Genomic DNA, 17,824 nt, shown 5'->3' with positions numbered 1-17,824 from the left:
TTTTTGGTAATTTTATGGACATATGGTAATTTTCTGCCTCCTTCCTTTTTGGACATTTTATGGCTGCTTTTTGGCAGTTTTTCTGCCTATTTATACTAGCAATTTTCGAAGATTTTTGGCAAATTTATGTACATTTTATGGTAATGTTCGCCCTTCAATTGTTTTGGGACGTTTTATGGTCAGTTTTGGGACATTTTAAAGTAATATTTAAAACTTTTTTTCATTGTACCTTTAATCTTAAAAATTAAAAAATTGAACTGTGACATTTTTTGAAAATGTAATTACGGCTTTTTTTTTTTTTTTTTTACATAAATCAATTTATTTGAAGAATATTTTCCCTAAAAAAATTTTTAAAAAATAATAATAATTTCTACTTTTTTTTTCTTTTCTTTTTTTAAGAGATTCACAGGGCCTAAAGAGCCACATGTGAACACTCATGTGTCCACAGTTTGCAGACCCCTGACTTAAACGACGGGACATCTGGACATTCCATTTACCGGAAGTGAAAATCAAAAAGAATGCTGAATTGCTTTTCACTCCTTTCCACTCCTGTACAAGATGTTGTCGTGTGTGGGAAATGTTGTGCACTCATCCAGAGCAACATTTGTGAGGTCGGTGCGAGGGACTGGCTCACAATCTCTGTTGTAGTTCATTCCAAAGGTGCTTGGTGATTTAAGTTCTTCTTCAGCGAGCTCATCCAGGCATGCTTTTTATGGATCTTGCTTTGGGCGCTGGGGAACAGAAAAGTGCCCTCCCCTAACTTCTGGCACAAATGAATGAACAATTCAGCAGTCTGGCCCAACCCTTGATTGATTTAATCACCTATTTAATATGCTTTAAGCCCATAAAATGTATTTGATTATATATCATAGGTTAGGTTCTAATTATAGTTGTTTGTTTGATAGTTTATGACAAGGGGACAACGGAAATAACATCTTTAATTTCTCCAACAACTTAATTAGAGCAGTGGCGTAGATTTTATTTTATTTTTTATTTTATTTTTTTGGGGGGGGGGGGTGTATCACAGATTCATGACATCACATAGCTTCTGACATCACATGGCGTTTTACCAGTTGAAACTAGTTGCTGTTACATGCTGACTGCATCAGACCCCAAACAAAGCACAGTCATGACCCAAACATAACCCTGTCATGACCCAGTCATGACAGTACCATGACCCAAACATAACCCTTGCATGACCCAAACATAACCCTGGCATGACCCAGTCATGACAGTGCCATGACCCAAACATAACCCTTGCATGACCCAGTCATGACAGTACCATGACCCAAACATAACCCTAGCATGACCCAGTCATGACAGTGCCATGACCCAAACATAACCCTTGCATGACCCAAACATAACCCTTGCATGACCCAGTCATGACACCTTGGTTCCAAACTACAGCCCGTGGGCCATTTGAAGCTCACTGTCCATTTTGTATTGGCCCATGGCATATGCAGGACTAAAAATAACATTTCACACAGATTGCATGTGATTTAAAAAGGGGCAAGTGTGAAATGTGTGGCTTTAAAAAAGTGCAGAGGTTGCAACAAACACATCCCCCGTGTGTGCAAATCCAACAACTACTAATAACTATTTTAAAAATTAAAAACTATAAAAAAATAAAATAAAAATAAAAAAGTAAATAAAATGGTAACAAAATTTCTCTTTGTAAAGTGTCACTTTCCTGCCTATTTCCCAGGGTGCCGGCTGCACCGCCTTGGTGGTAGCTGTGGTGGCGAAGAAGCTGGAATTAACCAAAGCTGAAAAGCACGTTCACAATTTTATGATGGACACCCAGCTCACCAAAAGAGTGCGTCATCCCTCCGCGCCCGCTTCTGATCGCTTTGCGTCGGATTTATCAGCCGTCTTACGCTTTGCTGGGCCCTTCAGGTGAAAAACACAGCTGCGAACGTTCTCAGGGAGACGTGGCTCATCTACAAGAACACCAAACTGGTGAGGAAGATGGACCACGCCAGAGTCAGGAAGCACCAGAGGAAATTTCTCCAAGCCATTCATCAGTAGGTGCCATACTTCTCACACGCTTATGTCCGCACCTGTCATTCACCTGAATCCTGAATTGTTTGACACCTGTAGCAAATGAACTCTCAAATGTATTTGAAATTTTTTCCCCCTCCTCCTTGACTCATTTTCATTTCACAGCTGAGGAGTTGATCTGGCTTTGTGTACATTGCAATATGCGTTAGAATATGCAAATTCCATAAATGTATGTAAATCACTCGGACTAAGAGGCTCTTGTAATCCATTTATATTAAGAGCAGCGTTGGAGTAGTCAGCGTAAAAGCTGTTAAAAATGCTTATTCTGGCAACGAGATATGTAAAAACATTTCTTGCCGTGTTGTGTGCGCGTGAGTGGTTGTGCAGATGAAACATCATCGCAACTCATTTAGCCGCAAGCTATTGATTCATGTGTTACTGTCACTCCGGATGCGTGGAGTCGGGCGCCAGGTTGACCTGCGCGTTTTGTTTTTTATGCTTTTCCTAACGGGCTCATTCACACTCCTTACCTGGCAGCTGCTCTTTCAGCCCCAGCCTCCGAGGACAGCCAAAGTGCGCTGTGACTTCACTAAAAGTATCGATCGTAGCCTCACCTTGCTCGTGTTTTTTCTCCATTGACACACAGGCTTCTTTCAGCGGCAATCAGCTCAGTGCTTTGTTCAACTAAAGGTGACTGACTGTGCTCTTGTTTAAGTTTTCGAACCGCGCTATGTGCTGCTGTTTGTATGTTTGGTTGCTCCCTGTAGTTTGATGTCGTGTGTGACTTTCATTTGACATACCCGTTTGTGTATGGAAGGCTGGTTACTACACAAAAGGTCTGCTGCTGCTGCTGCAACCCACATCCACATATATATATATATATTTGTTTGTTTACGGTCACCTGTTCGTGTCATTTATGTCCTCGCAGTTTGAAGCGATGATGTGACGATGACACACAGACCTCACGCTTTCCGAATTAAGTTCCTTTGGTGCGAATATTGGGTAGGAAAGAGGCGCGACCAGCTCCGTGTAGTATGGAGGGGAAAAAACTGCCAAAAATAAATAAAGTGACAATAAAACAGATAAAAAATAAATAATATTCAATAATTAAATACAAAAAAATACATAGAAATGGAAATAAAAATATATTTTTAAATGATAATTATATATCCCTAAATAAATAAATAAATAAAAGTAAAAATTTAATACAAAAATAAAACCGAGATTCAAAAAATGAAAATAAATGTGGAAATAAATATATAAATAGACTTAAATATCAATCATTAAATAAAAAACGCTCTTCTCTCACGTTTATTTCTTGTTGTAGACGCTCTGTCTGTTATTCAAATGAGGAGGCGGTCCTAAGCGTGTTTTCGGTTGGACTCCGTCGTTGCCTTTCAATAGTCGAGTCCATTGCTTGGAGCTCTCATGCAAGCCAGTGAGACTTCCTTGTTCACCGACCCACTCACTCGACCATTGAAAGCCGGTTTCAAACGGCGGAGTCCAACACAAGACGCGCTTCGGACCGCCCCCTCATTTGAATAACATTTTGTCCTGACTCCTGACAGAGCGTTTGCAGCAAGAAATAAATAAATGTGAGACCATTTTGCATGTAATGTCATATTTATTGATTGATATTTACATTTATTTAATTAAATTTATTTTTGTGTTTATTATATTTGTATTTTTTGAATCTCATTTTTATGTTTATATTTATTTATTTGTTTGTTTTTATTTCTATTTTTATATTTTTTTTGTATTTATTTTTTTACATTTTATTTTCACTTGTGTTTATTTATTTATTTATTTATTTATTCATTTATTTATTTTTAATTTTGGCAGTTTTGATCCTCCACACGTCCAGCTCTGTGTGGTAGCGTAGCGCTCAGCATCCTGTACAGATTGTTACACGCGCGGGCTGTTGTGTACTGTATGTGTGTGTGCGTGTTATCTCGGAGCGCCTCAAGAAATTGGCTGGACTGAGTGTGAGTGTGATGCTTGTATCAAGATGAATGTAGGACAGGAAATGGCCATCAGCAAGCGGATCAAAGTAGGGAGTTAGAAAAGGCTGTGCTGCCCTGTACACCGCATTCAGTCAGTATTCAGACGTCACTTAAAGGGGAAATCAAGTCAAAATTCTTCACAAACACGATATATAAAATCCACCCGTTTTTATCCGCCTTGGGGGCGGCCATTTTGTCACTTGCTGTGACAAAAGAAGCCAGATTTAGCCCACCTGGATTGTCCCAGTTCAAGGCGAATGTAAATAACAAAGATGGCTGATACTGATACATTTTTGGTTGTTCTGGTTAAGGCAGTCCAAATCACGTTGCTTTACGTGAAGCTACTTATTTATAGGGCTGCCAGTTGATTAAATTTTTTAATCATAATTAATATCTTGACTTTAATAATTAACTCATGAATCTTTTGATAAGTTTTACACGGCTGCGCATTGTAAAATGACACAGCTTTACTGCAAACGAACCAGACACGGATGTGTTACACGAGCTATCTTCTGGAGTTGCTGAATAAAATACGCCTCGCGTCTAAAGATCAAGTGACTTGGACGTCTCTCCAAGTGACATGAAGAGCAAACGCTCAACACGCTCTCAAAGGGGTCTGAGAGTGCCCATGTCGACATCTTTGAGAGCTGTAGCAACCTAGCTCGCGCGCTAACTGCTAACTGACAAGCGCGTTCTTTTGAAGCATGGAAGCGGTGCCAAATGGCTCCTCCATTCTAGTTTTCTGCTCTTTAAACATTGTTCATATGAGTTAATTAAGTTAACGCACTATTAACGCGCTAATTTAAACACTTATTACAAATAAATAAATGAATGTTATAACAAGTAAAGCGAAATATGTTATCGTGTAAATTATGTTTTGCCATTCATGGTCTGTCCACGTCGCAATTCAGACGTCCGAGTTCAAATGGCTGTTCCCGTGCGCACTTCCTGGTATGAAGTCGGAAATGTCAGACTTCCCACCTTCCTCGAATGCAGCAATAGGTTAACGACCCATCACGGCTCACCTGTTTTCTGAGTTTGGTCATGTGACGTTCACAAGATGAGAATAGTTTAGACTATGTGGGGGCGCATCGAACTTAGTGGAAATTAAAATTTTTACTTGACTTCTCCATTAAAGGGATACGTTGGGTTCATAATCGGCCATTCAATGTTGAGATTTTATTCAACAAAATGTCATTGCTTTAGTTGAATCCTGATGAAGTTGTACCTTTTTTTTTGTCATGTAACAATTTAATTGGGCTTATTCGAAGATCATCTTTTTGGTGAATAACTTAACAGTGCAAATACATCATTGCTACCTGACCCTTAAGTAGGGACTACTCCAACACTTTTAATATCACAACTGTCAAGTTGCAGTTACACAAACCAACAATACTATGTGAGCTACGTTATGATTTTTTCAACTAAAATGACTTAAAATAAAGCAATTGTGCCTTTGAAAAACTACACTCAGGAGCTTCAAACATTTTCCCATTGTGAAATACAAGCTCGGCTCTTCTGCAGGTAATTTGAAAAAAAAAAAAAAACATGTCGCTTTGAACGCATCGGTCAGAGCGAGACACGGCACCAAACAACAGAAGAGAGGGAAGCAGCTTGCGTATTTACATCTCGGCGTGTGGCTGTTGTTATGCAGAGGAGACTGCGAGAAGTATGAAAACAGACCACAAAGTGGAGATGGCAGAGTGTAAATGCTGCGGTGACAGGATAAGCAAACATTTGTATTTCTTTATATTTGACATTTCTAAGTATGTATTCCGATTGTTGTGAATGTGCACGGTTGTTATTGCGTTTCATTCATAAATGTGGCGACAGTGGACATCAAACCATCTGAATCATTGTAGAAATGAATTTATTGAGTGCGTTATTTTTTTTTTTGGCGGGGGGTAAACGATCTGTGGTGGGGATAATAGTTCCATTAGGTCCGCGGACATATTTAAATCACCGGTTACAGAAGTTCTCAGCATATCATTTAATGAAGATACCCGCTCACGTTGCCTGCTGCCACAACGTACAATCAAAGTGACAATGTTCCGTCACACACGGATTGCTGCGTCCTTTTTTCTCCCTGAGATGTCTCCATGTGAGATGCTACATTTAAATAGAATGAGACCAGCCACTTTGATTGGCCGCGAAAGGATTCATATTTTTGGCAGTCAAATATTAATATTTTGCCTATAATAAATGTGATGTTTTTATTATTTTTCATGTACAATTAGTACCTTTAAAAACACATTTTGCAACTTGCTGTCGACTGAAAATGACATCACAAGGGCTCAGGTAACCAATCACAGCTCAGCTTGTGAATGTCACATGACCAAACCTAGAAAACAGGTGAGCTGATTGCTTACCTGAGCCCTTGTGATGTCATTTTCAGTCGACAGCAAGTTGCAAAATGTGTTTTTAAAAGTACTGATTGTACGTGAAAAATAATGAAAATATAAAATTAATTTACAGACAAAAATATTAACTTTTTATTGCTATAATGGGCTAAAATAAGTGAAGTATCCCTTTAACAAAATAAGTTAGTGCTTCTGAATTTTTGAGCATCGTCATATAGTTGACAAACATCATTGGGGGCACGTTGCTTAAAATATTGCTGCCGTAAAAAAATGAAGGTAACACTGGATGGCATTAGCGTTTCATGTTGCACATCGGTGACAGCACAGTGGTTATAGGTAAAGGTTGGTTAGGAGTATTAACCTATGCCTAGGTTGTGTTAATGACACTGCAAACATCGATGCCTTTTTACTCTGTGCGTTGTCCTTGGGAGAAAAAAAAGAAAAAAGAAAAAATGGTGCCGCTGAGTACTGTTTAGCCCCAAGGACAACATGAGTAGCCCACAGGTCTGTTTTAAAAAATAGTTCACCAGTATGTATATATATATATATATATATATATATATATATATATATATATATATATATATATATATATATATATATATATATATATATATATATAATGTAATTTTATTTTTTTATTTTTTTATTTTTTTATTTTTTTTTGGGGGGGGGGGGGGGGTCATTTTAGAACTATAATTTTAATCCTGTGATACCGTGGTATTTTTTGCAAAATCTGCAATACTACAAGAGCACTGACACACTTGGAACCTAAATAAACTAAATAAACTCACAATTCTTAAAGTGGCAGTGGATAATCAAAGAAAAGAAAAAGGCGAAGCAGTTTGGACGAGAATGCACTGTGACGTGTGCGGTGCTGCAATGTGAAACATCAAATCACGTCGCTGTGAGACGTCCTCCCCTTGTGGCAGGAAAGGAATGCGAGGTGCAAACAGCTGTTGGGCCGTTAACGCTTTGAGGCACCGTCTGTCTGTTTGGCCAAGCGTAAGCATCCTGACGTCAGCAGCAAGGTTGTTTTAGTTGCCCCAATGTGTGTGTGTGTGTGCGTGCGTGCGTGATGGCTTAGTGTAAGAGTGGGATTGGACGCAGTGAAGAGAGCAAGCGCAGCAGCAAACAAGTGAGACTGCAGAGAGAGAACAGCGTGGTTGCTGAAGCAATAAGTCAAGACGTTGGAGATGAGGTTTGCGCAGCAGCCAGACTCAAGAGAAAGCGATTAATTTGCCATCTGAATATATGTCTATAATGTTGCAATAATTCATTTGTCTACTTCATGTTTCCTTTTTTTTGTCCTGTTTGTCGTTCCACACTCAATGCAATAGAGCTCGAAAGTAAGTGCTCGCCTCCCATTTAGCTCCAGACCTGTCGTGTGCATGCTTAACGAGAGCTTGTTTCCAACCCGATAGTGTGACTTACAAATGACACACCCTCATTTGATAAGTGAAATTCATGCCACAGTTTGTTTTTCCTTTTGTTTCACAACACATTTTTTGTGTTGCAATCAAATGGCTTTCCCGCAGATGCTCGTCAAGTGAATTTCAATTATCAGTGATGGAGGGTGTTCTTCTTTCCATTTCTGCATGACGATTTGATCTTTAATCAGAAAGCCACTGATTAAACTCCAATCCACTGTGCTTTCATGTACCAAAGGATGACGACTAGAGCTCTACAGTTATCTTTTCCCACCAGCATATCCCCTTGTGTTTCGTTGAACAGCTTTGTCAGCCGGATCAGGGCTCGGGGGTCATCTTTCGGTGTGTGGAACCATTGTTTGGCCTGCTCCTACATTTGCAGCCTACATTTCCTCTAATTCTCTGTCGGATGGCACGGCCGCAAAGACGATCGCGGCACTTGTCATGCATTTCCCTCTGTTGAATTTTAAGTTTGAAGCGCAAATAATTTAGTAGAAAAGGTGAATGTTATGCTCAAACTGGACTACGTGCATGCATAAGTTAAACATTTTATTCTGCTAACGTAACGACAATATTGTCCATTATTTTAAAGCAGTGCGGTGGTTATGTATTTTTTTTTTCTCCTAAATTCATCAATAAAATTACAAAATCTTAAATAACACTTCACCAACCAGGGTGTACTCCGCCTCTCACCCAAAAGTCAGCTAGATAGGCTCCAGCACACCTGTGACCCTAATGAAGATAAGCAGGATAGAAAATGGATGGATTAAAAATAATATGCTATTAACAGTTAATGTGGTTATCGTACAATTAAACACTGGGCTCTATTATCACAAATCTGGTAATGCCCAGAGGCATCTTAGACCTGGTGTTGGTATTTTTTTTTTTTTAAAGGAGATTTTGCACCATTGTGGGGGTGACCACAGCCAATTTGATTTCGTCAACAATCAAAACGGAATCCTCTCATTCCCTTTAAATGGAAAATGAAAACGGCGCAGTGATTCCGTGCATGACCGGAGCATTGTCACTGCGCTTGGCTGCTGTGGCATCAGCCAAAGTACTGCATAATGATAATTAATAATACTTAGGTAACTATTTTAAGAGGGTGACAGATGTATTAATATTATTAATAACATGAATGTTTTTAATGATGATAATAATAATAATAATAATAATAATAATAATAATAATGTGCTCAATTAATTGATTTCTACAAGGATTCAGAGGGTTTGATGCCCGTTGGTATCATATTTATGAATGAAATATGATGCACTCAGTATCTGTCTACTTGCACCAATTTTTAGACGTGGTCTGAGCTAGGGTTGATCGATTATGAAGAAAATACTAATCACGTTTATGTTGGTAATAATTGAAATCCCGGATAAAAAAAATTTTACATGCTTAAACGTAAATACTATTAAAACAAATACAAATCTTTGAAACACTATAATTAGTTATTTTGAATTAGTTATTTTAAAATTTTAAAAAATACTAATCACGATTATGTTGGTAATGATTGAAATCACGGATATTTTTTTTACATGCTTAAACGTAAATACTATTAAGACAAATACAAATCTTTGAAACACTATAATTAGTTATTTTAAATTAGTTATTTTAAAATGTTTAAAAAAAAAAAAGGTGCAAATGTATCAAATTTAAACTCAAACAACTCAAAATTTGTATTATTTTTTTTTTAAACGATTATCCTGATTTTGTAATTGTGGAGTGTAATAATTGAAATTGTAATTGAATTTCTGCCATCAAATTTTCATACCACTGGGCACATCTTCAAAACTATCACGACCCCGAAACGCCCTACATAATAAAAAAAAATCAGATCCAAATGAGCCATCGACGAAAATAGAGCCCTCCATGCTAATATTCAAAATCAAAATTGTACTACCTTAGAGCTGTTCGACTTTCGAGGTTCCATTATTCGAGGCCGTGTCCCCTCCCGTTCCCAAGGTTAACGCGGGAGTCAAGGCGAGAGCCACGACAGTCAAGTGACTATGTGTCTTTTAAGCTGCGAGATATGTGACGAGGAACGTGACACGAGAGGAAGGTCAGGCCAAAGCCGGCCGCCCATCATTTGCGCAGCCGAGTGACAGATGTCGTAAAACTGTCAGCTAAGATAAAAGTATGACTTGGTGGCGTAAATGTCCATGTCGTCCTTTTATGCGCTGTACGAAATAATGAAGAGGGCTGCGATAAAAGCTTAAATAAATAAATAGATAAATAAATAAATAGGACAGCACTAACTGGGAGTGACACGCCAAGAGGCTTTGTGTTGCCGCGCTGCCCTGGGGAATAGCAATCAGATTTAGAGGGGCCGTTCCCATGCACAAGCGCCCATGACGGGTGATTGACCGAGGAGAGGGAACGCATCGGGAATGAAAGGCAAGGCGAGGCGAGGCGGACTCGGTGGTGGCCTGACCTCCACAGCGTTTTCACGGATGTCGGTCATCCATCCAGCCGAGTCCTCTACATCAATTGCAGTCACATTCATGTAACACTGAACGTTCCATATTGTCTGCCACACATTTGATTCATAAATAGGGCAAGAAAATGTCACATTTTTTGGAGTCGTTTGACTTCCATATGAGGTGAGACAGGGTGTCCTTTGGCGCCCTCTGGCGGCGGCCGTGTGCGCTTCTTTCCAGGTTGAACATAAGAACGCGTATCAGCACATATAATTCCCTTGTGGTTGTTCTGCCATTTACATAACCAGATGATCCCCGTAAATGCATTACATTTATCTTGTGGGTTATTTATGGAGTTTTTTTTTTTGTTTTTTTTTCCAAAAGTACACATGCGCAAAACTTAACAGCTGTTTTTTAAGGTCACTGAGAGGACAATAGCGAATTAAGCAGGTTAGGTGAAATGTAAAGTTGCAGTCGGTATAGTTCAGATATGAGAAATACAAGTTTGGGGTAAACATATAATTACGCTTAGCTTTGCTTAAATTTATTATTATTATTATTGTTATTATTATTATTATTATTATTTCCATTTATTGAAATTATTCTTACTAAATTAAAGTCAACTCAATTTCAAGTGAAGATTGGGTTTAGTTTTAGGTAATTTGGGAATGCAAGTTAAATTAATTTCATAAAAGGGAGCAGATACAATATCAGTATTTTATTTTATTGTTTAGGAAAAAATCACCACCACACATTAACAGAAGCCCAGAGGTGAAAATTGAGAAAGCGTTCATGGGTATACATCCTGTATTTATATAGTGCATTTTCCTGAGTGAAAACGGAAGACCCCGCCTTTTAAATGAGGTCATCTCCAAACTTCACACACTGTAAATTTGAGCAACCTGAGGGGCATAAATATGAAGTCATCCCATTGAAAAATGCACATTGTAAAAGACTTTTCTAATCCTCTTTGTCAAGTGGCAGTTGGACCTGTGCCACACTAAAGTGCACTCGTGCCCCCATTTGAGTCCACTTCATCGCTGCATTAATGAAGCGATAAGCCAAAGAGTCACGCGTGTCCCCCTTTCTTTTTCGGCTCCTTCCCACTTGCATGCAGCTCCAACCGAACAAGAGTGACCCCTGCATTCTCTCTACACACACATCCTTGTGCATGTCCCGGGACCGTGCTGCGTGTGTATGCTAACCCCACCCCACTATTTGATGGCAGCGTTCATTTACTGGCCTCTGGATGGTCTTGTGTTCAGATTGAGAAGTGTTAAAATGGAGCAACGCAAGCTGAATGACCAAGCAAACTCTCTAGTGGACCTTGCCAAGGTAAGCTATATGGACTGTAAACGGTTTTCTGCTGCATTGCACATGAGGAAAGACTGACGCTTCTCTCCCGATGTGCGTGTTGTTGTTTTGTGGCGCATGCAAGCTTCACTCCTCAATCAAAGTCTACAGGTGTCAAATGAACAGACAGGCCTTTCACATGTGTGCCAATTCACTCACCTCTTGTCTTTTCTTCCACAATGTTTTGACAATTCAGCCGCCCCTGTGTGTGACTGTGTGTACTGTGTGGGTATTCTACGAAGAAAGAAAAAAAAAAAAGTTTATCTCCAGATGCGCTAAACAGAACCTTTGAGGCAAAGACCGGGCAGCGGGCCAACCTGACACAGCAGAACCAGTAACCTGGGAAAAAGACTTTCTAGGTACAACAGATAGAGATAGAGAAAGAAGGAGAGTGTTTGACATTCAACAGAACGCTGCAGTCAAACTGGATCAGGGCCAGTGTGTCATGGAGTCTAATATTTGGCAATGTATCCCGCTATAAAAACAGCTGCAAGATGGTTTTTATGCACACAGCAGCTGATTCTTGGTCTCATTGTTGGAAGAGCGTGTCACCACAAGAGGGCAGCAGTCCAGCAGCACTTTTTCTCTCTCTCTCTCTCTCTCTCTCTCTCTCTCTCTACAAGATGAGTCTGAAATTTAAGTGGGCCGGAACGCGCCGGTATGGAGCTCTGGCACTTCTAAAAATCTCACTTGAGCGTTCAGGTACTCCTCAACGTGCAATGAACGTACTATCAGCTTTCCGGTACGCTCGACAATGCATGTTTTTGTCCCCAAAAGCTGTTCCGGCGAGCACCGCTCATCCACGGACTTACATATAGTATGGCAGTCCTGCGCTCGTCACATTAACATGCGCACGCATACTCCAGAACTTTTACAGATCTCTGCTTTGTGAGAGACGCGCGCTTACGTCATTCAAGTCGGCCGCGGTAAACGTGACGCTAGCGAACCCGAATGCGTGTGTTGAACCGTCGTTCTTGAGTGGAGAAAATGAAATGAAAACGCTACCATGCTGTCTCAGCAACAAGCTTCAAAAAGACTACGGTCAGACGGTGGATTCGCAGGCTGATACAGCACGGACGTAAAAATAAGCGGCTTCTCATGCTGTGGCGAGAAATTAAGCCTGCGGCGGCCATCTTACGTTGCGATTTTTACAAAACTTTATTCAGTTTCACATCATTTACAAAAAAAATTCAAAACACCAAGTAGCCACACCTATCTGACCTACTGTAAGTTGTAAGTTTTTCCACTTAAAACATTGTCTAAAACCTTCTCACTCTCCTCTCCAAGAGTCCATTTTCAAAGTGACAGTGTTTTCCAAAGACCTGCGCAGCCCCAGAGCTTATATTGTGTTAAGGTGTGTGAAAGTGGCACCATTTCTTTTGAAAAGTCAAGGTCAGACGGACTAACGTGCTCAATCAAACATGAGTCCCTGCTCATATAACACGACCCCTTGTGGCCGCGTCTCCTCCAGCATATATTCTGCTGCTGCCTGTTTGTGGAGGCTGTAAAGATAAGTCATGTGCTGGTGGTGATGAATGTGTCGTCAACCATACTGGATGTGCGGTTCTGCTTCTAACCTTTACTCCTCTTTGGATACACTCTGTTAGGTCTTACTGCTTTTGGGGGTGATGCTTTTTACTTGGCTTTGCTGATCAGCTCTTGGAGTTTAGTAGCAACAAGGTTAAACTGACATTGACTGTTTAAATTCAACATTTTCTTTGCCTTTTTATTGGGCACTCATTGAGAGGCAGTCAAATATGACTTTGGCGTGTAACATTTTCATAATACAATGGAACAAAACATTCTTCATGATGACGGTTGACTAGTTATAATGCATTTTAGGAAATAATGGAACGTGATTTAAGCTCAATACAACATCACTGCGTATAAAGTAATTTTATCATGTCAGACAATTAGAAAGACGAGTTCATCAGTGTGTCATAAAACTAAAATAAAGTAAAACTACTCACCTTTGTAGACACCTGAGTCAAGTAATGGAAATGAGAAGAAATTGTTAGAGAAATATTTTTTACATAATTTTTATTTTTTAGATAAAATATTCTTCTAATTAATTAATGATTAAATAACAATGAGTAATTAAATATTTTTTTAAAATGGAGTCAAAATTTTTAAGTTGGAAAAAGAGAAAAAGTTTTGTTTATTTTAAATGCCGGAAAATTTCCAAAAATTGACCGTAAAATGTCCATGAAAGAAAAGTGTCTAAAAAAGGAAGAAGAGAGTGAGAAAATTGGTATAATGTCCATAAAACTGCCAAAAATGACAGAAATTTAACAGAAAAAAGGAGAAAAAAAAAACGGAATACGAAAGGTAGAAGAAAATGAATTTCAAAGTATTGGCTGTTGCATATTTTTCTGTGATGGTGCAGCTCTAATGAGCTCCTGGGCCCTCTGTACATTAGACTAACAATAACACACTGTTTCCTTCGTCACAATGTTAAAATGTTTTGCGGCTCCAGACAGATTTGTGGTTATTTTTATTTATTTTGTCTAACATGGCTCTTTTGACAGGAACTCTTGCTGACCCCTGTACAACACGCACAGTATATAATGAGTAATGATTAATTATATCATCAGCACCTATTTAGGTACGTTTTATGATTTCTAATTATGTTGTTTTTCTGTTATGAATTGTTACCATTCTACTAAAGTGCAGCCTAAATATCATTCTTATTTCCTTCCTTTTCAGAAATCCATATTCAGCCAGCTGCATTTAAGTCTCATTATGAAAGCAGAATGTTAGCGAGGAGCAGGAAAAGCAGCGCGTGACGCTAACGCTGCGTTTTCCTCTGCCTTGTTGTCCCAGACTCAGAACATCATGTACGACATGGTGTCGGACTTGAACGAGCGGGGCGAGGACATGGAGAAGCGGATCGCGTTGCTGGAGACCAAACTTGAGACTCTGCTGAGCAACCTGCAGGCTCTGCCCGCGCTCATCAGCCAGGTGATCAGCCAGCAGCACAGGGACTTCGTGGAGGTGCGGCTGCAGCCTTACGACAAACACAGCCCCGAACGCTCGCAGTCGGCGTCGCGGCGGCGGTCGTCGACCACGGCGCCGCCCACCTCCTCCGAGAGCAGCTAGGGTCCGAAGGGAAGGCCTCCATTGAAGACTTTTGCCATCATATGGCCAAGTTGCATTTATCTTAAAGCCTTATGGCTTCAATAAGTATTATCCATATTCTGATGACAGAATCCAATGATAGTGGATAACTACATGCAGTTTATTTTTTAGTTTTTGCTTTCTATTACCTCAGTGTTGGCATGACGCTTCCCTCAGTAAAGGCCTGTCATCGGGTGGGAAACTACTGCACTAAAATAGTGCTTCTCACTGGAAAATGACAGTGATATTGGGGGAACGGTTTGAGCTGGATGGGACTGGCGTGACGGCAGAAGGCAAATACAAGCAAGTGTAATCTTTTAGGTTAGAAACAGCATCAACATCAAGTGTCCTGTCGAACAAATGGCGTGCAGCGGTGTAGTGATTGTGCCCCAAAAGTCTTAGTGCAGTGAGCTCCTGCATATTTGCAGATTTGCATTCTCAAATTCGCCTCTTCACTGGTTGTTTTGGGCAACATCGTTATTCAATGAAAAACTCACCTATTTGCTGTTTTGTGTTCAGGCCAAATCAGTGTTTAAAAGTTTGGCACCACCTGTTGGTATCTTGGTGCCAAGCAACGTGAACTGAGAGGAGGAGCTCCATTTATTCAGGTATAATAGGAACAAATGTGAATTGCTGCCATCTAGTGGCATCTATAAGCAGTCCTTCAAAAACCTACTCTTGGGTTTTTGCTGTTTTTAGCAGGACTTGGCTACTCATTGTGGGAATGCTGAAAGCATCCCACATATGTTAATCGGATTTTTATCGTCCTTACTTATTTGCCGAGAAACAACTCCCACATAATACTTCCGATTTACACCGTTCAAATATCAACTTGCTTCAAAAATTGACGCCTTCCGGGGTATTTATCATCTAATTCCACATTACTTACGGCGCTCGCACAAATTAACGTTAAATATCAACTCTTCCCCATTCATTTTCAATGGGACTTTGTCTAAGTCACTCTGTCCATGCCCACTTCCGTACATACAACTGATCATCATTACCAGCTCTCTTGACACTGCTCAGTGGCCTACTTGATTAAGTGCATTGTCCAGTCACCAGGAGGTCCCGGGTTCGAATCCCACTTCTGACTGTACATTGCAAATATATCCATGGCAATTATGCTGAGTGATATAACTGTATACCAACTGACTATCATATCAGGAAATTCATGACAATTTCACTGAAATGATTAAATCCCACCTTAGATTGCAGTTCAATTTTTCTTCTTATTCATTTATCTTTCAACTTCAATGAAAACTTTGCAGTTTTCACATAATTTATCTCTCAATTTACTTCGTAAGCATTCAGGTTAGCATTCGGCTATTAGCATTCAGCTTTCAGCATTCCCACGCAATTTCTCCAGAAATTGCACTTAGTCTAGTTAATAGCAGGGGTTCACTGTACTCAGAAATGTTATGAGAAAGAGGCATTTTGAAGATCTAAAAATTATACATCAATTAACCAAATTTATTTGTTTCAATTCTCCAAATGAAGCGTCCCCCTGTCACAAAACTTTTGACACTTTTCACCTCAGTTGGAAGAAATTCTTTTTCAATGCTTATTGATTGGTCAGTCACTCCTGTGACATTCAAGACCCGAGTCCTGAGTTTTTATTCATTCCAGTTTTGAAAATGACATTTTGCAATTTGCAACTGGTGTATTCATCTGCAACTGGGTATGCAATTGATCAACTTGACGGTGAGATTTTTAAGAGCTGTAATTTGGACTGCGTGGTCTCCTTAAAGAAATGTCACAACATTTCAGTGAATGTAGTTTATTTAGTGCTTATAGTTGTCCATATACTCACTATATTACCAAGATATTCAATGTACTTAAGGGAGTACTGTATAGTGAGTATACACACAATACCTATATGCGTATATTGTGATATTATTTTAAGGACATAACACAGCATATTTGATCATTAATTCTATTTGTATTATTATGATTGTGTTGCTCTGACAACATTAACAGAAATACAGAGTGAAGACCGAAGAGAACACTTCCAGCTGGTTGCCAGCAAATAAGCAAAAACCGCCATGATAGCTGACACAGTGTGACAACCCGAGACAAGTTGCAGATGGATAAACCATATTGCATTTATTTATTTCTTGTGTATTATCAAATTATTTATTCATACTGATTCTCGCTGGCTTATGCGGTTGACTTGCACATTAGTGGTATCTGTACTTGAATATTAGCATGTTCCCCACAAAAATATTGTATTAAATATCATAACATAAAATAACAAAAAAACAGGTCAAAAGTAGATAGCTAGAGCTATTCAATGATATGAATCAAAAACTTATCTGGATGCACAAAAATGATTTATAGAAAATGGGGTACACGCTTACTGATAATTGGAGTATTTTGCCACTGGCTCGCAGGAATATCCTGTCATCCGCTCGGCGAAAGGTCGCGGTCAAAAATTTAAATTTTAAAAAATGCCAAATCAGGACTCCGCCACCGCACACACAAAGATTTGACAACGGCTATATTGGACAGTTCAGGTCTGATCATCTGTACGCATGTACAACACGTTAGTAAAAATCCTCCAGCCCAATGCATCAAAGTCTGTAATCTGCACTTTTATTAAATCAATGCACTTCATTAATGACTGATGTTTGGTGATGTATTCTAATTAAAGAAGAGTTTGAGCTATGGCAAGGGCGGATGACTGGAGGCAAAGTCCCCCGTTGGTGTTAAGCTAAAGTTACATATCTAGTATACAGTACAGATGTCACAAACTCAGTAATAATGAAACTTGTCTTGTCTTGCTGTGTTACACTTCCTATTCTTCCTCCTTCCTTCGTGTGCTCCTCATGCTCAGCTGAACAACAACTGATGCTGAACAACTCGCTGAATACCGTATCTACCTTATAGAAAAGTACTATTTTTGTATATTTTGATGAGGACAAGCACACCTCCTACAGTGTAATAATAATGAACCGCAACAGGGATCTGGGCACAAACAGATTCAGCATACCAAGCATGTGGTGTTAGACTCATCAGAATGGAGTACATACATATATACTGAGTATGAATTCAAATCTGCAAAGTTCTTTACAGAATGTAACTATGGACCTGTTTTTCTTTTCAATTATATCATCATTCAATTTGCATTTATTTTTTAC

General features: G+C 39.4%; 1 protein-coding gene across 5 annotated transcripts in view; it reads left to right on the top strand.

Annotated features, from left to right (window-relative positions):
• kcnn2 (potassium calcium-activated channel subfamily N member 2) overlaps positions 1 to 17,824 on the top strand; it is a 37,386-nt gene that overhangs the window by 19,501 nt on the left and 61 nt on the right. Inside the window, exons 5-9 of one of the 5 annotated variants that reach the window (XM_077496529.1) lie at positions 1,706 to 1,816; positions 1,897 to 2,024; positions 10,354 to 10,364; positions 11,446 to 11,552; positions 14,394 to 17,818. In XM_077496529.1, the coding sequence (XP_077352655.1) occupies positions 1,706 to 1,816; positions 1,897 to 2,024; positions 10,354 to 10,364; positions 11,446 to 11,552; positions 14,394 to 14,669 (633 nt within the window). In that variant the 3' untranslated portion in view covers positions 14,670 to 17,818. Of the gene's footprint in view, positions 1 to 1,705; positions 1,817 to 1,896; positions 2,025 to 10,353; positions 10,365 to 11,445; positions 11,553 to 14,393; positions 17,819 to 17,824 lie in introns of those variants that run through there. The other 4 variants (XR_013278625.1, XM_077496526.1, XR_013278624.1 and 1 more) reach the window with 4 other exon arrangements.

The sequence above is a fragment of the Festucalex cinctus genome, chromosome 15 (genome assembly GCF_051991245.1).
Source record: "Festucalex cinctus isolate MCC-2025b chromosome 15, RoL_Fcin_1.0, whole genome shotgun sequence".
Lineage (NCBI taxonomy): Eukaryota > Metazoa > Chordata > Actinopteri > Syngnathiformes > Syngnathidae > Festucalex > Festucalex cinctus.
The sequence above is the reverse complement of the archived record's forward strand: the minus strand, read 5'-3'. Positions and strand labels throughout refer to the sequence as shown.